Source organism: Betta splendens, chromosome 15, assembly GCF_900634795.4.
Source record: "Betta splendens chromosome 15, fBetSpl5.4, whole genome shotgun sequence".
NCBI classification, from domain to species: Eukaryota; Metazoa; Chordata; class Actinopteri; order Anabantiformes; family Osphronemidae; genus Betta; species Betta splendens.
In genome coordinates this window covers 13,971,272-13,989,984 of record NC_040895.2, presented here as the reverse complement: position 1 = coordinate 13,989,984, position 18,713 = coordinate 13,971,272, and the positions used below count along the sequence as shown (strand labels likewise).

The following is an 18,713-nucleotide window of genomic DNA, read 5'->3' as shown; positions in this document are numbered from 1 at the left end:
CATCTCCTGCATTCTGTGGCCCCAAGAATGAAAAATATTTAAGTGACTTTGATGTCCCGGATCTTGCTGAACTGCTCTGATGGTCTGAAAGCACTTGAGTGCTGCTTTCCATGGTGATCCTTCCCCCCGAGTCTTTATCTCCATCCTTTCTTTGTAAATGATAAAAACATTGCTTTCGTGTCCATGCAGCCCTTGCTTGTTGTTAGTGCAAACTTAATTGCAAAGCCTAGCACACCCAAACAGGAGAACACAAGTGCAGAGCTTATGCTGGAACAACGTGGAGCTTGAGGCCGTTGACAGCAGCTTCTATCTGCCAATCTCCCTGTGGATATTGTTGCAGTACTGGCAGACAGACAGCCAAGGCTTGTGGACTGACAGACCCCCTCTGTCAGCAAGTTATCATTTCCAATTAAACCCTTTCATCTAAACGTACAGTCAACTCCTTGGCAAGCCAAAAACTGACCCAAATAGGGCATTATTAATCTATTTCAACAGGTCCCTATTTTTCCAAACTCTGCCCTGTAACTTCGGGGGTTGGGCAATCTTTTAAAGCATTACGGTAGTAGATTCTTTAACTATCTTGATCCAAATAGCTCAGAACCTCAGCCGTCTACGGTGGTCATGTTCTGTTAAGAGATAAACTTTCAAAATTACATCAGATTGACACACTGGCATGTCCCTCGCTAACTTGTGTACCAGGACAAGGACCTTTTTGTTCAGCTTTGTTCTTTCAGGATCTACTGTGGACAGCACTGTTCCTTTCCCCTATGCAGGGGACACAGGAATGCATGCTGAGCTCAGTAACTGTCTGTTGAAAAAGGCCTCACAACGTCTCATTTCCTTTAATAAGATGGCCTCTAAGGCATCCGGATGGACCAACTAAATACAGATTAACCCTCAGCATCATCGACAGCCAGTCAATCAACATCACTAACACACTCTCACTGTGTGCGTGCACGCTGCTGCTCAGCTTGCACTGGTTCATCCACACAGTGATGAAATGGAGTTTTGTATTTGATTAAGTAAAATAAATCATAATTACAAATGTCTTTTACATCACCTATATACATGTTTTGGCACATATATAAACAACAACAAAAATTAGAGAAAATATTAGGTATTATAGATATGTAACTACATGCATACTCTATAACTACTAAATGAAGGTAAGAGACTCTATGTTAATCTAGAGTTATCTGAACAGTTTTCAAATAGCTTTTTGCAGTTACAGCACAATTTGACTCATTTGAATACGATTTTAATAAACCATTCTGACTTGTGCAAAATGAAACTTGTTTGTGATCTCTATAGATGAAGTAAGCACAATTACACCAACAGAGCCTCCGGGTATAACAAGCTGCAGTGTAGTTTGACTATAAGCTACCTGCAGATCCTGGCCAACTGCTCTGGCATGTGACTTTGCTTTGAGCTTCGTCTAGTTTTACAAAGAGGGGTTTTAAGTGCAATTCAATTCACAATTTCCTCTTTTAGCTCTAAGATACACTCTCCGAAATGTGGCCCCTCTAACCCACACCAACTTCCTGCTCAAAGACACAAAAGTATACACTATGAAAGCAGTCAAGAATTCAGATAAGTGCAGCATTAAACCCAATTTCAGATTGACTCCCTTTCCATCTGCTTAATCTGGTTTAATCGGGCAATAATACTTTATTTATTCAGAGTGTGGGGTAGGTTGTCCAGTTGTGAGATGGAGACGTTGCACTTTTAAGAATTTAGATAATGAGGACGAAAACCTTGAGGAGAAAGCAAGTCAAGAAAGTCAAAGAGACAGTGATTCGGGGGAGAAAACTACTAGGAGAGAGGAGGAAAAGCAAAGAACGAGAGTGTTGTTAGGGCAGTGAAGTAAAGCGTGGTAAAGAACACCAGCATCAGAAATACTAGGATAAGCCTCTTGGTTTTAATGGTTTTGAAATGGTATGAAAGATTAGGTAAACAGTGCATTTCATTAATGGGAAAAGAAGTCAATTGGCCATGGAGCATGAAGAAACACAAAGCTCCTTTCATATCAGAGAGAGCAGAGACAGTTAAAGGGATGTCTTGGCACAGATACCATTCTGTGTTTAACTCCCCAGCACAAAGTACAATCTAACACTTTTTCTTGATTTTGAAACTTGAGTGACCACCATAAAGTAGATGGTAAGGTGGATACGTGGGTTAAGGATGACACATTGACGTTTTTATGGCAGGCTTTGATACTTGGTATTAAATGTTGAAATCAGGAAACTGACTCCAGACTACCCAGATCTCTGCAGCCTCCCCTCCTTCTCGGTTTCTTTTCTCAAGGAAAGGTCAGCTAGCCCAGGTGCTTGCCCCCCACTTGACTTCTTTCCAGCAGACTGTGGCTAAAGCAGATTCTGCAGTGACCCATTCTGACTCAGTGTCATCTATGCATGATCAAATCGCCAAAAGCATCAACAGCTTAGCTAGTCTGAGCCAAGGCCTCAGGTATAGGCATGAGTCATATGACAGAACAGCAGAGGGGAGGTGAAGCAGGTTCTGCTGAGCAGAAGTGCCCCATGCAATATATACTTTGGCAAGTAAAGGTTTACATGCATTTATCTGTAAAACCTGAATATGTAGAGAAACACTCTAAAACTTTACCTTTAAAAACTTTTACAAATGAGCTACAAGGTGTGAATTTTGATTAGTTAACCTTTTTCAAAACTACAGCTTAATTTACAAAATAGGTGCAAGAAAACAGTTTAGTCACTGTTTGAGAAAGAATGCGATTGTAGTAAATAATGCTGCTGAGGGATTTATATGGTTGGGGACAAAGGCAAAAAACACACAGTACAGATAACATGATGGGTAGAAAGTTCATCCACACCTTGATCAAAGGTGTAAAAAAGTTAAATATACAAGAAAATAATAGAAGGTGTTTAACTGAGCCTATATTACAGAGCATACTTATACTGTGTCTGCTTTCTCAGGTACCTGCGTCATAAGTACTTGTGCATTCCCTCCTTTAAGATGACCTTTGAGGGCTGCTATGACTGTTTAAGTTTGTTTGTGAATAGCAGCCAGGTTAACTGCCAAACACAGAGGACAGGGTGATTTGCTGGCATTCTTGACCTCTACACATGGCACATTCTTAACTGACTGACTGATTACATGGGATCATACAGAACAGTCAACAACCAGTGGGACATAAATGCTGATTTTAAGTATCCTCCAATGATTATATTAGCTTAGGGAACATTAATTCCTCATTATCTATTCATTGTCGATATGCTGTAGTACTTTCAGTCTTATTCAGTCACATAAATTTGGGTATGCACACAGTTAAACAGCTATGGCTGGACATGCTTCAGAATACCAGCTAATCCAAACTGGCTGCTAACCCCCTGCTCATAGCCAGAGGCAGCACAAAGCAGCATAAGCTCTCCTGTCCTCTCTGCTATCACCTGCCTATTTACTGCAATGCCATCCCTACGGCACTTTTAGCCACTCTCCCTCTCTTTCTCTTTTCCTCTTTCCATCCACTAATCCTCTTTAAGGACATTACCTACTAATATATCCAGTCAGAAAGTATAAAAGCCCAGCTATCCCTTTACTGCCGTCGGCAAGACGCTAAATAGGCCATTAATGGCACAAGGCAAATGGCTGATATCATGGTTTTGACCCCAAATACCATTCAGATCCTGGGCCTTCTGAATGACTGTCTGCAGTGTAGAATGTGTTGGATCACAAGGCGCTAAAAGGATTATGGTGCAGTGAGGTGGTATTCTGTGCAAAGATTAAACGTATTAAATATTAATTAAAGATTATATATATATATATATATATATATATATATATATATATATATATATATATATATATATATATATATATATATATATATATATATATATATATATATATCTATATATATATATATATATATATATGATATAAGATGTTAAATATATAAATTCAGAATAAACAGACTAAGCTTACTTTTGTGTGAGGCTTATTTACAGTAACGTCCTAGATTTCACAGGGACCAATGACACGCAATGATGCCCCCTAAAGGCACTGAAAAGTAAGTGTTTTACAAATCTGCTGCAGTTAGGGAGTTTATCTTTAACTGCTTAGATCCAAATTGCTAAGCATCAAACCTGGAGTTCAAGATGATAAGCTATTACTGTAGAGCTGAACCTGAAAACAAACTCTCAGACCAAACGCTGCTCTGTTCCCGCTTAGTGTGGGATGACCTGCAGGCTACATTGAACAACAAGGTTCACTTGTTGACATAGCCTGGAGGCTGGGCAGGTGTTCATTTTACTGCTACTATAGTGTCACTGACATCACTTTAATGAGACAGCGCCTATGAGTGTTGACATGTGTATAGGAGAGCTCACCTCCACTACGGCAAGGTAGATGACACAGACAGAGAGCAGACAGTGCCATCCACTGGTCAGAACAGAACATGCCAACGTGCCCAGAGGTGCACCATCAAATACATTCCTCTTCATGTTTCCTGCAGCACCTGTTAATGAATATTTAGACCGTGAATAAATGATTACACATAGTAATCATGATAACCATCACAAAGGCTTTAATAAATAAAAAACAATTTAATTATATATAACATATTGTCCTTCATAATTACAGAATCATTCTATCACACAAAAGATACTCAACATGTTCAGTGATCCCATGATGCTGGTATGATCTATTAGACTTTCCTTTACCTCTGCATTAAATTCCTTTGCACCTAAAACAACAGCAAAAAAAAATGAAAATATTCATCTGTTCATAGATTCTCCACCAGAGGGCAGCCTTGGATAAAAGCTGCAACAGGAACCCTACAAAACCTGTGAAGGTTTAAAGGTAGAACACTTGCTCCAGTAAAAACTTATCAAAAATACTCATCACTTATAATAATGCAAAAGACCTTTTGGGGTATCATTCTCTCAGATTCAGCCACTTTGTATGTGCTGTCAAATAGCCATTTATTTTATTAGTATCAGCCTCTTTAGTATGTCCTCAGGCATTTAGAGTTTACTGCCTTTTAGCTATGGCAGTTACAATTGCCTGGGAGGAGGACAGACTGACAGATATGACAGGCTGCATGACAACAGGAGCACATACACAGAAACAAAAGCAACTATGTTTTCCCTCACTTCAACTAGCTTATACCTCATTGAGATGGCATAAAAACAAGTTCCCATATGACCAGCAATCTCTTTCACTATTTTTAAATCAATCTTGTGTAAATGTAAGTCCTTCCATGATTCGCTCATTATGTAGGAGTTTACACGTCACTTTCTTTCATATGAGCTGATAAGTTGAACTAATAAATTGTATAGATCATTGTGTGGAAGATACTGAAGGTAACATGAAGGCTGCAGTTTTGTTTTCTTGGCTGTGTCTAATGCATGACTTAGGACACAACACAAACAGAATAAAAGGGAATCGAATGGATCCGTAGACTAGTTCCATTATCTACTGTAATAACCAGCTGTTTAAGCAATAATGAGGCTGATATTCTTACTAGTAGCATGTTATTGTCTACTTTTTTAACCACACATAGCCTTATTCAGGATAATGGTGATAGCATCGGTTGTGAATACACAAAGGTGACATCACACACGCTGTTAGTGCATGTGAAAGTCCTGCTCTTCCTACAAAACAAACCCATCAGTGAAATGGCAAACTACACCCATAACAAACAGGACTGAACTGTTGATCTGTAACACTGGATCATGAAAAGAGACTCTGTACGCCAACTTGTTTTCCTACTGTATGTTCCTCTTACAATCATCACCCACCGAAAAACAAACTACATTACAAAGAGCAAGCAGATCGGCTGTGCATGTAGAGCTAACTTTGCAGAAATCAGACAGTTGTCCGTGCACAAACAAAGAATGCATCAAAAAGACAGCTCCTGAAATTATGCATGAGCTAGTTGGGGCTGCAGCCTGAGAGTTTTATTATTATTATTATTATTATTATCACTACTACTACATATTCCTTATCAACCTCCTTATTTTATAAATGACAAAATAATATTTAACATGATTGATTTTTTTATGATTTCTGTACTTGGGTTAGGTTTAGGTACCCAAACACAAATTTGCATCAACCTAAGACAGATAATGAAGTAAAGCCAATTAGCTTAACGAAACATGGAACTCTCTCACACACGTAGTGAAAGACAAATATGTGAATGGATTTCCAGACATGAACTACTGCAATTCCTCATTATGGCTCATAAGCAACCCCCCATTTGGGAGCAGCGTACTGCCATGACTGTGTTCAGCAATGCCACAATTAATACCAGAGAAAGGACATGAAAGCAGATGGGTGAGCACAATTAACGCCGCCTAGAGAATGCATGTGCAGCCGAGAGCCAACCACCCGTTTGGAGCTCAGCCAGTAGAAAGCCCACTTGAATCGTGGATGGAAACTCACAACGAATGCAAACATTACAGTATGTCTGACTTACAGGTGTAGAGAAAAAAAAACAGTTCAACTACATGAATTGAAAAAGAATAAACAGCACATGCACAACACATAGGTTTGACACACGTCACTCAAACATTTTCAATATTTACTGTATCTGACATAATGTAAATAGTAACCACCAATTCAAACTGGCCTGTAAATTGCTATTGCTTGTCACAAATGCTAACCGCTAACATTTAATTTGCCAAACATATTAATACTCATTGACGTTACTCAAACACACACACACATACTGTATATCCCTGCCTTGATTAAAATCAATTTGCTGTAAAACTTGGAACCAAGTCTGAGTCAATGTCTATCATGTATTCAGGTATCATGCTAGCTAGTTAATAAATGAAATTGTTGGAAACCCCATGTTTAATTGTGCCTACCTTTGTTCTGAAGATGCCTTTATAATCCCTACACGGCTCCTGGAAACATGCAGACAGTAGCACGTTCTAGGTTTTATTAATCAGCGTTACATCACATTCCATATTTATCTAATTGAGCATCGTATGTTTTGGTTACGTTTCCAAACCCAACCAAATCAAAGATGGCGGCCTGGCACCTGCGGACAGGAAAGACAGAGCGGAAACCTGCGAAGAGGTTACAACGTTTTATCGTACAACTGTTAGTGTGGAAACCAATGTTTTGTTGTTGTTTTTTTAATAGAAACTTTATCATCCTACTGAAAACAAGCGCTGTTTTGATCTCATAACAAAGCAATGCCGCAGCTTTTCCTGAATCTTACCACTAGATGGCAGCACTAGGAGACGTTTTCAAATCATAATAGGATTTTCAATTAATTTTCTCAGACTTAGTTTATAGTTTGAAAAACGAATTAACTGTTACAATATTGTCTAAGGTTATTTCGATAATATTACATTTGTTGAAATTGTTATTTAAAATGTGGCTTGGGTGTCTTCTTGGGTTTATTTAGTAAACAAATTAGTAACACACTTTCCTGGTTAGGTGAACTCTGCACTGCCTAGATGGTGTTTAAAATATTCACTGTATTTCACTACCTGGTCCCTTGTTAGGTGGAATAGGCAGAAGCGAAAAACTTCTCATTCTGTGGAAATAATTAGAAAATCTGAACTGCCACCATCGGCAATTTGTCATCGCTGGTAATTTACAGGATGGCTGGACAGCTGCGCATGTCTCCACTGTTAGAACAAATAGACCGATGTATTCTATCCTCGTAACTGTACAGTGAAGAAATCATCTTTCAATTAAATATTATGGATCACATCCATGCTTTTAATTTTGGTCCTGGAACTAATCTGAGGCGAATGATTTTTTGTAAATGAGTAATTTTAAACTTTCATCCTAACTGGGAGGTCTCATTGAACATGTTAATTGAAATTCTCAGAGCGTAGATGTATGGTGGTCTGTGACAGTTGCAAATGACCCTATGTATTCAGAGAATAAGTGAAAGTAGAAACAGCTACAGTATATGACTACTATGATGAAGTGGTTATTCATCACAGTCCTCACACGAGAAGGGTCATTCTCTAAGTTCATGCTTTACGTTACACATTGTTTACACTGCAGATCCCCCCACCCACTACAACAACACAGTGACTACAGTGACTGTAGTCAAACTGACAGATAATTATTTATGTCCTCTCCCAGCATGATGAGCAGGAGAATGTGTTGCTTTCTGCCCTTTTGTGAAATGAATTAAATAATATACCAGTTTAAACCCAACAAATGAAGCTGTCAGGGGTGATTATATGATGTGATCATATAAAACGGTAGATATAAAATATAAATGTATGATCTAGTACTTTATCTTTACTGTATATTGCTCAAAATGTACTGTATGTTAATTCTGTAGTAGACAAAAGGGGCAATTTGTCTACAAGGTTTGTTTATATTAGATCCTTCAAGCACACACAGGACTCTTCCTGTTTTCCCACGGCTGGTTATTATAGACCCATGACTTCGCCTGAACCTTCCCCTTAAGTACACTCCTGCAGAAACGACAGAAGTGTTGGTCATTGTGGCCCGTCCCACTTGCTCATATTGCTAGCGAAGCATGTTTCCAGGTCATGGGACCCGCTAGCATTGCTGGAAACCATACACACCAGTCTGTGGTACTGTCAGTCTGGATGGAACAGACCATCACGTCCATTTTATTCACCATATAAGGCTTGAAACACTGCACTGATGGGAAAGTGTGTTTCCTCAAAGACATCTGAGATGCACGTTGAACCACAATGATGGCTGCTTAGAATTATTTTTAACCAATGAGTTATTATTCATGTCTAGTCACCTGGGCAAAAATGGTTAATTGACAAATTAATCTGTGCCTGGTAATATTCACGAACTATAACATACTAGAACTGATGTGTTGAACGTGACGCTCATGACATCAGTCCTACCAACAGCCACGCAGTCGTGCGTCGTGCGTCTATTTATACACCAAAACGCTATTTGTGAGTAGGGTTTCAGCAACAGGCTCGGCATTCCGCCTCGTAGCTCTATAAAAGAAGCCCGGAAGACGGCTCGCTCCAAGGACTTTTTCAAAGCTGCCCAATATGCCAATGCGCAACTGCTCAGCCAAGAGACCGGACCAGTGGGATGAGAGAGGTGCGTGAAAACCACCGCAGCGCCTCACACAAACCAGCCTCCAGCCGCGAGACTGTCCCCACACGGACTTCCCCACACTCCCATAATAATCAGGTGAGGCTTCTCTCTATGACCGTCCTTCTGCCGAATCGTGGACGCCGTCGGGGGGACTCCTCCGGTTACGGAAGGCATTTGGAGCGTGTGGAAAGTACGCAGGACAAACACCGCAACTCCACGATGACAGCGGGCTTCGGGACCGTGGATGCGCGTATCAAAAGTCGGGATATTTGAGCGGACGCGCCATGGACGCGGCGGACATCGTCGCCTCCGTGCTGATCGTGGGGATTATCGTCGTGTCGCTGCTGTCCAACGTGGTGGTGCTGATCTGCTTTCTGTACAACCCGGAGATCCGCAAGCAGGTGCCCGGCCTCTTCATCCTCAACCTGTCGCTGTGCAACCTGTTGCAGAGCGTGTCCAGCATGCCAATAACTCTAGTGGGGCTCATCACCACGGGCCACCCCGGGGGAGACGGCTTCTGTCAAATCGTGGGCTTCCTCGACACCTTTCTCACCACCAACTCCATGCTCAGCATGGCAGCGCTCAGCATCGACCGATGGGTGGCCGTGGTGTTCCCGCTGAGCTACCACTCCAGGATGCGGCACCGGGACGCCGTGGTGGCGCTGGGATACACGTGGATCCACTCGCTGTGCTTCTCCACGGTGGCCACGTGCCGCTCGTGGGTCGGCTACCACCACCTGTACGCGTCGTGCACCCTGTGCAACGTGCGCGCGAAGGGTGCCGGCACGCAGTTCATCGTCTTCACCGTGGCTCTGCACTCGCTCACCTTCCTCCTCACGCTCGTCGTGCTGTGCGTAACGTATCTGAAAGTGCTGAAAGTGGCGCGGCTCCACTGCAAACGCATCGACGTGATCACCATGCAGACGCTGGTGCTGCTTGTGGACATCCATCCCAGGTAAACAGTCGCCGGTCCGTCATTGAAACGTCCGTGTCCTGTCACCTTTGACTGAAATCGTTTAAGAAGGAGCATTTAAAATGCGTGGCAATGAAATCAGTCTGTGTGACAACCAAAAAACACAATTAAACATCAGCTAATCAGAAATAACTGCGTTAGATTTTCTGTTAATGACTAATGACTCTGTTTTGACTATTATCTTTAATTTGTTTTCACTGCAAAACACTAGGCTCCAGTTTTGTGATTCGTTGTATATTATAAAAAAATCTTCAAGTGTCATGACTGAATGTACTGTACATGACACACTTCACTAATATTTGTTACCAATTTATCCAACGATTTGCAAAAATAATGTTAAATAAAAACGTAATTTTTTTAGTTTGCAGCCGAACACTTTAAAACATGCGTTGCACAAAATCCTCTTGATCAGCTCTTGACTGAGCTCCTTCAGTGTCACTCAGTTTACATGATTACATCACTTTCATTGCATTCATCATTTACTGTAGTTATTTCTAGTTTCACTGTATTTTTTTTTATTTAAATGACTTCACCTATGCAGAATTGAAATGTGTCCAGGATAATCCTCAGACATAACAGCAGGCAGCTCAGTGCTTCCTTCATGTCCGTGCTATGTCCCCTCCGGGGCTGCTTCATTATGTCTGCGCGTCTCTGATCGAGCCTCCTGTGCGGATAATGGTACCTGTGTGCTTTGGCAGTGTGCGCCAGAAATGCTTGGATGAGCAGAAGCGGAGGAGGCAGCGAGCCACCAAGAAAATCAGTACATTCATTGGCACATTCGTGGTGTGCTTCACCCCCTATGTCCTCACAAGGTGAGTGGAGATTTAAAATATTACATGTGAGCTTGTGTGTGGGAATCCTCATCCAAGCAGGGAGATAAACTGCACATTTATCCTTTACTTAGCAATAGATAAATAGTTTATTACCCATCTTGAGTATTAGTACAACTCTCCACAGAGTTAATCCACACATTTGACATGTTCCTTATTGTTTGTGCTACTGTGGCTTACCTAAAAACCATTTAAGATTTATGTTTGATGATGAGTCTCAGGAAATCTTGCCATTCAAACAGCTTATTTTTTTTTTAAATGTCATAGGACATTAATTCCAGACACATTTCTAGTCCTTGTCACTGAGCCTCTCTGCAGTATGTGGAAAGATGAGAGGGAGACAGCCAGACAAAGCGAGAGAGAGACAGTGAATGAGTCAGTGATCGTATCACTGGCTCTCATTAGTATTAGCCCCAGTATTAGTGGTGGCAACCTGTCAGAAGCTGTTAGGTTTTTGTTATGGAAAGAAAAGGAAAGCACATTAGGAGCCGTGTTGTGCTGAGACACATTAGAGATCAGGCTAATTAAAAGACAGATTAACCATAAACCAATGTTCCCGACGGTCCTGTCTTTGTCGTGACTCTAATTTCTCTGACAAATTGAGAGTCAGGCCACAGATTCATTGCAGAACTGCTCTAATCGGACAGAAGTGCCGAAGCATCAGAAATGACTTGGCACCCACGGTGTACTGTACATTCCCTAACACAGGCCTCAGTGGAAGTGAATGATGACGTTCAGTATCACAGCACTGACGGTGTTTGCGTTCTCTTCTCCCTCTGCTTCGTTCGGGGTGAATTGTGGAGCTCTTCTCCCCGGTGCCCATAAGCTCCCACTGGGGCGTGCTGGCCAAGTGCCTGGCCTACAGCAAGGCGGCGAGCGACCCCTTCGTCTACTCGCTGCTGCGGCACCAGTACAGGAAGACCTGCGGCCTGCTGGCCAACAAAATCCTCAAGCGCAGCCCGCTCCACTCGTACCTCCCTGCGGATGGAGAGCAACGCGCAGAGGGGGCCGCGACCCACGCGGCCCGAGCAACAGCGTCCCATCGTCCGCCAACAAGCTGCTCGGCCCGTAGAGGTTCCAGGAAACATGCAGGGTGTTTTTCCAGAGTCAGTGAGTTTGGGAATTTACGTCTTTCATCGAGGGGACACCGGAAGAGACGCTCAGAGAAGTCTTAATCACTCTTCCTGCCGGGTTCTGAGTCCGTGTCTTCGCTACTGTCAACAAATATAAATGAAAAAGAACCGGACTGAACAACAAACAAGCCGAGGACGGTTCTTGAAGTTCCTGAGCTCATGTCACCGAGGGTCTGCGCCACAGAAGAACAAGCCACGTTTGGCTCGGAGACTCATAGTAACGGACAGCGAGTTGAAAATAATAGAATATCTGTGATTGGAAATAACAGATCACCACTTTTGTAGGTTGTGTGTGTACAGTAGATTGTAACGGCATTAACTATATCGCTACAGCCTTTTCCTGTAAAGGTTCATACAGTAGTTTTTAGTTGGTTGGTTTTGTAGCAAACTGTGACTTTGTATTAACATGGACAGTAACATGATGACTAATGGTGTCAAATGTGTCAGTAACCAGTTGGGAACAAAACAGCCGCAATTTCAAATCTCAGAAATGGGCTGAGTCGTAAATTTGAAGTATTAACGTTCTGTTACTGTCAAAGTTTTCATCAAACCGGTGACGTATCGACCCAGATGTTATGGAGTGTTTCTATTACCTCAAGTCACTGCGGGTGCAAATGAGGAGCAGGTACTGACCCGGTTTGCCTCCTGCCTGAAGTGAATGACTGACTGATTCATAACTTCTGACCTCATTGCTGATTCTCTACCTGGGAAGAGTACTGTAAGCGTTCAAGCAGCGATTTGACACTGATTCTCACTGTAACCATGCGGGGGTTGGGAGCGCGGCGCCATTGTTTTATGTGACGTTATGTCGTACTGTAGCTGTGAGGCCTGCATTCTAAAGTGCCTTTTATGATCATGAAATCTGATGCTATCACAACCCGACAGGAGAAAATGTTGTGTTTGAGTATTTTATGGGTTGGTTGCGTGTGATGACAGTCTGTAAAGCAGCTTGGTCATATTGAAGGAAAGTATTAGGTAATGTTTTTGTGTTTTCCCACCACGCTGAGTTGGTACATCAGGCGAACAGGGCGACGTGTTATTTGAATGTGGTACAGTAGCCAGCTATTCTGTGACGTGTAATTAACATTCCAGCTCATGATACGTGAGCAGCTGTGTGTAAAAATGTCTTATTTGGACAACAACGGCCAATAAGGATGTTGTGTTGACTTTACTGTGACATTATGGAGCCTTTAAAAGGTATAAATCTATTTATTTTTGTCAAACGGTGTCTGATTTTTGCTAAATACATTTGTGATTATATTGCAATAAATGCTGTGCATTTTAAAATGAAAACATCAGCGAGTCTCTTCCTCCGCGCTGTGAATGCCTATGGTTTGTGTGTGAGGTAAAAGGCAAATGAGCGGTTCAGATAACCGTGCCTGAACAATACATTACCAAGCGATAAGTCCATAAGGCGTTAACACCTTTATTCTCCCACACTGATTAAGTGAAGCGCAAAGAATAATTAATTTTAAAAATCATTTAAGATGCGTTCCACCCACTGCTGCCGCTTCTGTCGATGTGGCAGCAGAACAAAGCCTCGTTACAAAAGCATCTGGGCTCAGAGTTAAAGCCTTTAATAATTGCGGAGCTGCTAGAAGAAATTGGACAAAAAGAGAAGGAACAAAGAATGAAAGGAAAGTGGGCAGCGCTCGACTAAGTTCAGGAAGTTGTCTAAATGTTCTGATAATCTTTATGGTGCTTAAACCGAACGGATTCCATCTATTCGCAAGCCTTTCTGGAACATGTATCGGTTGTCTGCTATAAACACGAAGAAATCACATGGTGGTTTTTATTATTCACAGAAGGAGGTAAAAGCCTTGTTTACTGTGTCACATACTCAGGGTGTGTGTTAAGCAGAGGTGATTAGTGTAGATTATTCACAAAGTTAGGAAGGATCCCCAGTCTGGAGGTGTGCAGCGTGTCCCTCGCCTCTGCAGGAGGCTAAGTGAGTGGGTGAGAGGCAGACACACACCAAACGTTGTGCACAGACCTTGTGATTAAGCCACAGCGTGTAGGAAGCACAAGAAGGCACAGGGCCACAGCAGGGGGTCTGAGTGCACTGGCTGACATCAGGCAACCCCAGTGCAAGTCACAATCCTTTAAAATGTGTAAACTTTATGTTTTATAGCTTAAATGCACATGTAGGCATTAAAAAAAAAACGTCTTTTATCGCCTGTTTGCATCACACGAGGCCACAAAAGCCTTGTACTGATTGACTGTAAGGCGCGTCACTCACTCGTCATCGGAGCGGCTTCATCCTCTGGACAGGTCACGCTCGCACTCACGCCCACAGGCAGTTTAGAGTCTCCAATTAACCTGACAGCGGGTCTTAGGTCTGTGGGAGGAAGCTGCAGCAGCGGCAGCGAAGCCACACACACTGGGAGAACATGTACCGTGAACTCCACACAGAAATACAATAGTAGTAGTAGTAGTAGTAGTAGTAGTAGTAGTAGTAGAAGTTGCTGTTATGTGGAAAAATTGAAAGGGCAGTCGGGGTCAGCAACTCCTTTAATCAGCTGCATCAAGACTGAACTGAACGAGTAATGAATCATCCACCACCCACAGAAAAACACTCCACTGTCTGATGTGGTTAATTTATGGCAGCAGAGAGTGAGAATGAGCCGAACGCTTCGCTGTGCGCTCACACGCGGCCCCTCATTAACCAGACTAACAGGTAGCAGGAGTTCAAACCTCACAAGTCAGTTCATCAGCGCAAACCAGCACCGCCATAATGACTGCAGCTCTGCCAGTGGAGGCCAGTCATCTGCTACTGGACCAAAGGAGGACCTCCTGGGAATCTTGGCCTCAAATGCTGTGGCATTCCCTGCATCCTTAAACCAACATGTCGAGCTGCTCACAAAACCCATAAAAAAAGCAGGACAACATCTATTTCGGTCCAGGAATGCTGTATTTGTTTTTGCTGTAGGCTGCGCAGAATATTTTTTTTTTGTCTCACAGTCATTCAGACACTTTAAAGATCTGATTGTCTCCAAGAAACTGTCTCATGCTATGATTCACATTATCAGGAAAGTCAAGGAGCTCCTCAGGCAGCGATGGTCTCATCCGGCAGAAATAATGTCTTTTATGTAAGCTGTAAAAAGTTATCAGATTTTCACTCCACCTCTTTGTGTTGGAAAAGTATTTTCACATGATTTTAGTGTCACTTGCACCAATTATAGTGTAACTGGAACCTGAGCCTGATTCTACATTTAGTAAAAGTCATGTAGAAATAAGACAGACATGTTCATGCATTAATAATGGCAGGATGTGCTAATGATCTGAGTTTTCCTCTTCTCAACACACACACCATTAAATGCCGCTTCACATGATGGACATTCACATCCCGTTAAACCCTGACGGTCTAATAGAAACCAATGAACGGGCTAAAAGTAAGTGTCGATGCGACGATGCACGACGCAACAAGCTTCAACAGATGTGACGTTTTCTGTGTTCTGATGGAGGAGAAGGAAACATGAACATGAGGCGACGCTAAAAAAGCTAAAAGACAAACACAAACACCGGCTCTGTTCTTCTGCAGCTGCATCATATCGTTCAGCGGAGGCAGAGTCGACTGTGGGGGTGCACGCGCACACACACACACACAGACACACACACACACACACACACACACACACACACACACACACACACACACACACGCACGCACGCACGCACACACACACGCACACACACACGCACACACACACACACACACACACACACACACACGCACGCACACACACACGCACACACACACACACACACACGCACGCACACACACACACACACACCACACACACACACACGCACACGCACACGCACACAGACACAGACACAGACACACACACACACACACACACACACACAGACACACAGACACACAGACACACACACACACACACACACACACACACACACGCACACGCACACACACAGACACAGACACACACACACACACACACACACACACACACCACCACGCACAACACACCAGACACAGACACAGACACACACACACACACCACACACACACACACACACACACGTTTTACCGCAGTTCATGTGCAGCGCTGGCGCTCAATGAGCGTCTGATGTGAGCGGCTTCAGCATCACAGTGAGTCATTCCCCACCATCTGTCTAATGATCAGCGGCTACAATGGCTGCACACAGTTCGTGGATGTTCGACAGGCGGATCGGAAGGAAACTTCAGATTGGTATCAGAGAATTAAAGCTGCGATAAGGGTTTTTGGAGTTTCGTTCATTAGCTGAATCTCCGACTGCTGGAACGAGATGCTGTTTCGTTGCTGGTTTTTTTGTTTACTGGGTGTTTACTGGCCTTTATGTCCCCAGTTAACATGCTGCCCATGCTTACCACTGCTGCCCAGTACACAAGGAGCACATTCAGACAGTGGTCTCCTCTGCCACCGATGGAGCTCTGCATGAAGCTACAGTCAATTTCTATTCTTTTGCTCACAGATCTACAGTTTAATGTTGTACAGGAACCAACTGGAAGAATAGGCAAAAATGAAACAACCACTTTCCTTATTTTCTCAATATGAAATAAAGACATTATCGCTCTCATGCCTTGTGTCAGTTTCCTATAAACCCTCAGACGAACCTGAGCCGATTCCACCCTTTTCATTACCCTCTTGTCACCTGCAGTGAAGCCTGCGTGCGATAAAACTGTGCCACTAAGATCCATTGTGACACGAGGCACCATTAGAAATCCCATCAGGCAATAATTGAGACCGGAGCGGGGCACGTCTGAAGTGACACGGGGGGGACGTGTCCTTTTTAAAGGTGAGCAGGAGCTCGGAGAAGGTTAAAGACGAAGCAGAGTGAAGACGCCGCCCGGGGTGCTGTTATTTCTGAGCAGACTGCCTGTTTTATGCCCCCGGAGAAAACGGAGACGCTCCGCGAGGAGCGCGTGACGTTCAAACGCAGCCGGATGTGACTGCAGCTCACTGACCATGTTTGTCCTCCTCCAGCGCTGAGTCGCTCAGTCAATACCCCCGACCACAGAGGAAATCTAGCGGAGACGCGTAAGGAAATTGCCATTTGAAGGGACGGAGGAAGTGCAGCGGGAGGAGTGGGAACAAAACACACGCACAATCCTTGTTTCAGCCGGCTGAGAGCCCGCGGCTTAAGGGAAATCCATGGGGTCATTTCATTAGGGGACGCCTCAGCAGAGAAAGGGTCCAGAGACAATAGAGCCGCTCTCTGGACAACGGTGGTTACACATGAATAAGTTTCTCTCACAGAGGTCGAATGAACAGCCGAGCTCACGTCTCGCGAAAACGGACAATTACTGTCAGGCCAGAACGCACTGAGCGATACCTGGAAGCGCACATGCGTTTCCTCTGATTTGCCTGATGCAGAAGCTTGTAATATAAAAAAGAGATGTAAAAATAATGTCACATATTCAGCTGCTGTTACATCACAAACCTGTGTCCCCCAGGAGATCAGAAAACAGCATGTCTTGACTGGGCTCATAATTAATGGAACAGCCAGACACTCAGCTTAAAGGCCTGGATGGGTGGTCCTGGGTTACATTTACCCCACATGCGGTCCTCGGTGGTGTTTGTGCACGTGGAGGAGTCGTGATTAGTCTGTGCAAACACAATGACTCCATCAGAGAAAGAGCAGAAATATTGTGAGCGGCAAAAGGGCTGAAAGACGACGCATGACAGCTAAAGTGGACGCGCACAGAATTGAGTTTATGTCAGGATGAAGCCTTTTAAAGCACGCTGTCAAGGTGGGAGCGCCGTGGAGGAGGCGTGTCGGTGCCAAAGGCAGCGAACACACAACGAAGACAGAATTGAAGCACACAACACACAACAACAAGAGCCTGAGTCCTCAAATACAGGTGTAGGTGAATATTTACCAGGAAACGAGACAGGAAGCAGACAGGAAGTGATGTCATACAGTACCAACGCTAATCTTAATTTGTGCAGATGCTGCTACAGTAGATGAAAACTTCAGATGTGCTGCACTAATTCCCTCCCTGACAGAAGGGAAGCATCATCAGCGGACGGGTTCTAGGAAACCTGCTCGTCGCTTCCTGCTGCTGCTGCTCCTTAATGACGAGGGAGGAGAGATGCAGCTCGTTGAACATGACTCCAGGACGCGACGGCGATGCTGCACCGAGTCTGATTTTAGAAACGGAACCCGATCCGGGAGCTGGAAGTTTGGCCGGCGCTCGCTTCCTGTTACGGCTGTTTCACCCAGAACGCTAAATGTCACCATTTCAGCCGCGACAAGGATTATTACCAAATGTCAAAATGCAAATGCAATAAGGACATTATAAGGACAAAATGGTGCCCGTGTCATAACACTCAAAAGTGAGACTGTGGTTGCGTTTTAACTTTGAAATCGTTTATACTGATGATTGACGCGTGACTCATCGCTGCTCATCAGCACAGCAGCTCAGACTCACATTTGACACACGTCGAAGGGTCACGACTGGAACGCTCTGATGTCCTGCGTCCCTCATTATGCTGAGCACCCCCCTTCCCACCCCCCGGGGGCTCACGCATTGTTTTCCTCTCTTTCGCTTTAAATCTCCTCCAGTGACTCTGGAGTTGGAGGAGCGAATAAACTGCTGACTGGAGCCGTATGTGAGACGTGCCGCTATGACGAATGGCGTTCTAATAACGGACAATTATCAGTGACCTTGGAAGGACTCATCATTCAGCCCTGTGTAGATGTCAGAGCTGTGTCTGCAGC

The 18,713-nt window shown here is 43.7% G+C and overlaps 2 protein-coding genes across 3 annotated transcripts in view; one reads left to right on the top strand and one right to left on the bottom strand.

Annotated features, from left to right (window-relative positions):
• The window catches only part of ikzf5 (IKAROS family zinc finger 5), a 98,334-nt gene extending 91,309 nt beyond the window's left edge, over positions 1-7,025 (bottom strand). The window contains exons 1-3 of one of the 2 annotated variants that reach the window (XM_055502543.1): positions 6,849-7,025; positions 4,648-4,720; positions 4,365-4,492 (exon numbers count right to left, since the gene is read on the bottom strand). The gene's annotated coding sequence lies outside the window, so the exon portion shown is untranslated. The remainder of the gene's footprint in view (positions 1-4,364; positions 4,493-4,647; positions 4,721-6,848) is intronic. The other variant, XM_055502544.1, reaches the window with a different exon arrangement.
• Positions 7,026-8,849: 1,824 nt separating this feature from the next.
• Positions 8,850-10,880, top strand: LOC114841879 (G-protein coupled receptor 26-like). The gene is made up of 2 exons (XM_029127073.3): positions 8,850-10,003; positions 10,720-10,880. Exons 1-2 carry the CDS (start codon positions 9,333-9,335, stop codon positions 10,835-10,837), a joined length of 789 nt encoding a protein of 262 aa, XP_028982906.2. The 5' UTR covers positions 8,850-9,332; the 3' UTR covers positions 10,838-10,880.
• The last annotated feature ends 7,833 nt before the right edge of the window (positions 10,881-18,713 follow it).

Coding starts and splice junctions, on each gene's coding strand:
- LOC114841879 (XM_029127073.3), top strand. CDS start 9,333: ATGGACGCGGCGGACATCGTCGCCTCCGTGCTGATCGTGGGGATTATC. Junction 10,004..10,719: donor CTTGTGGACATCCATCCCAG/GTAAACAGTCGC, acceptor GTGCTTTGGCAG/TGTGCGCCAGAAATGCTTGG.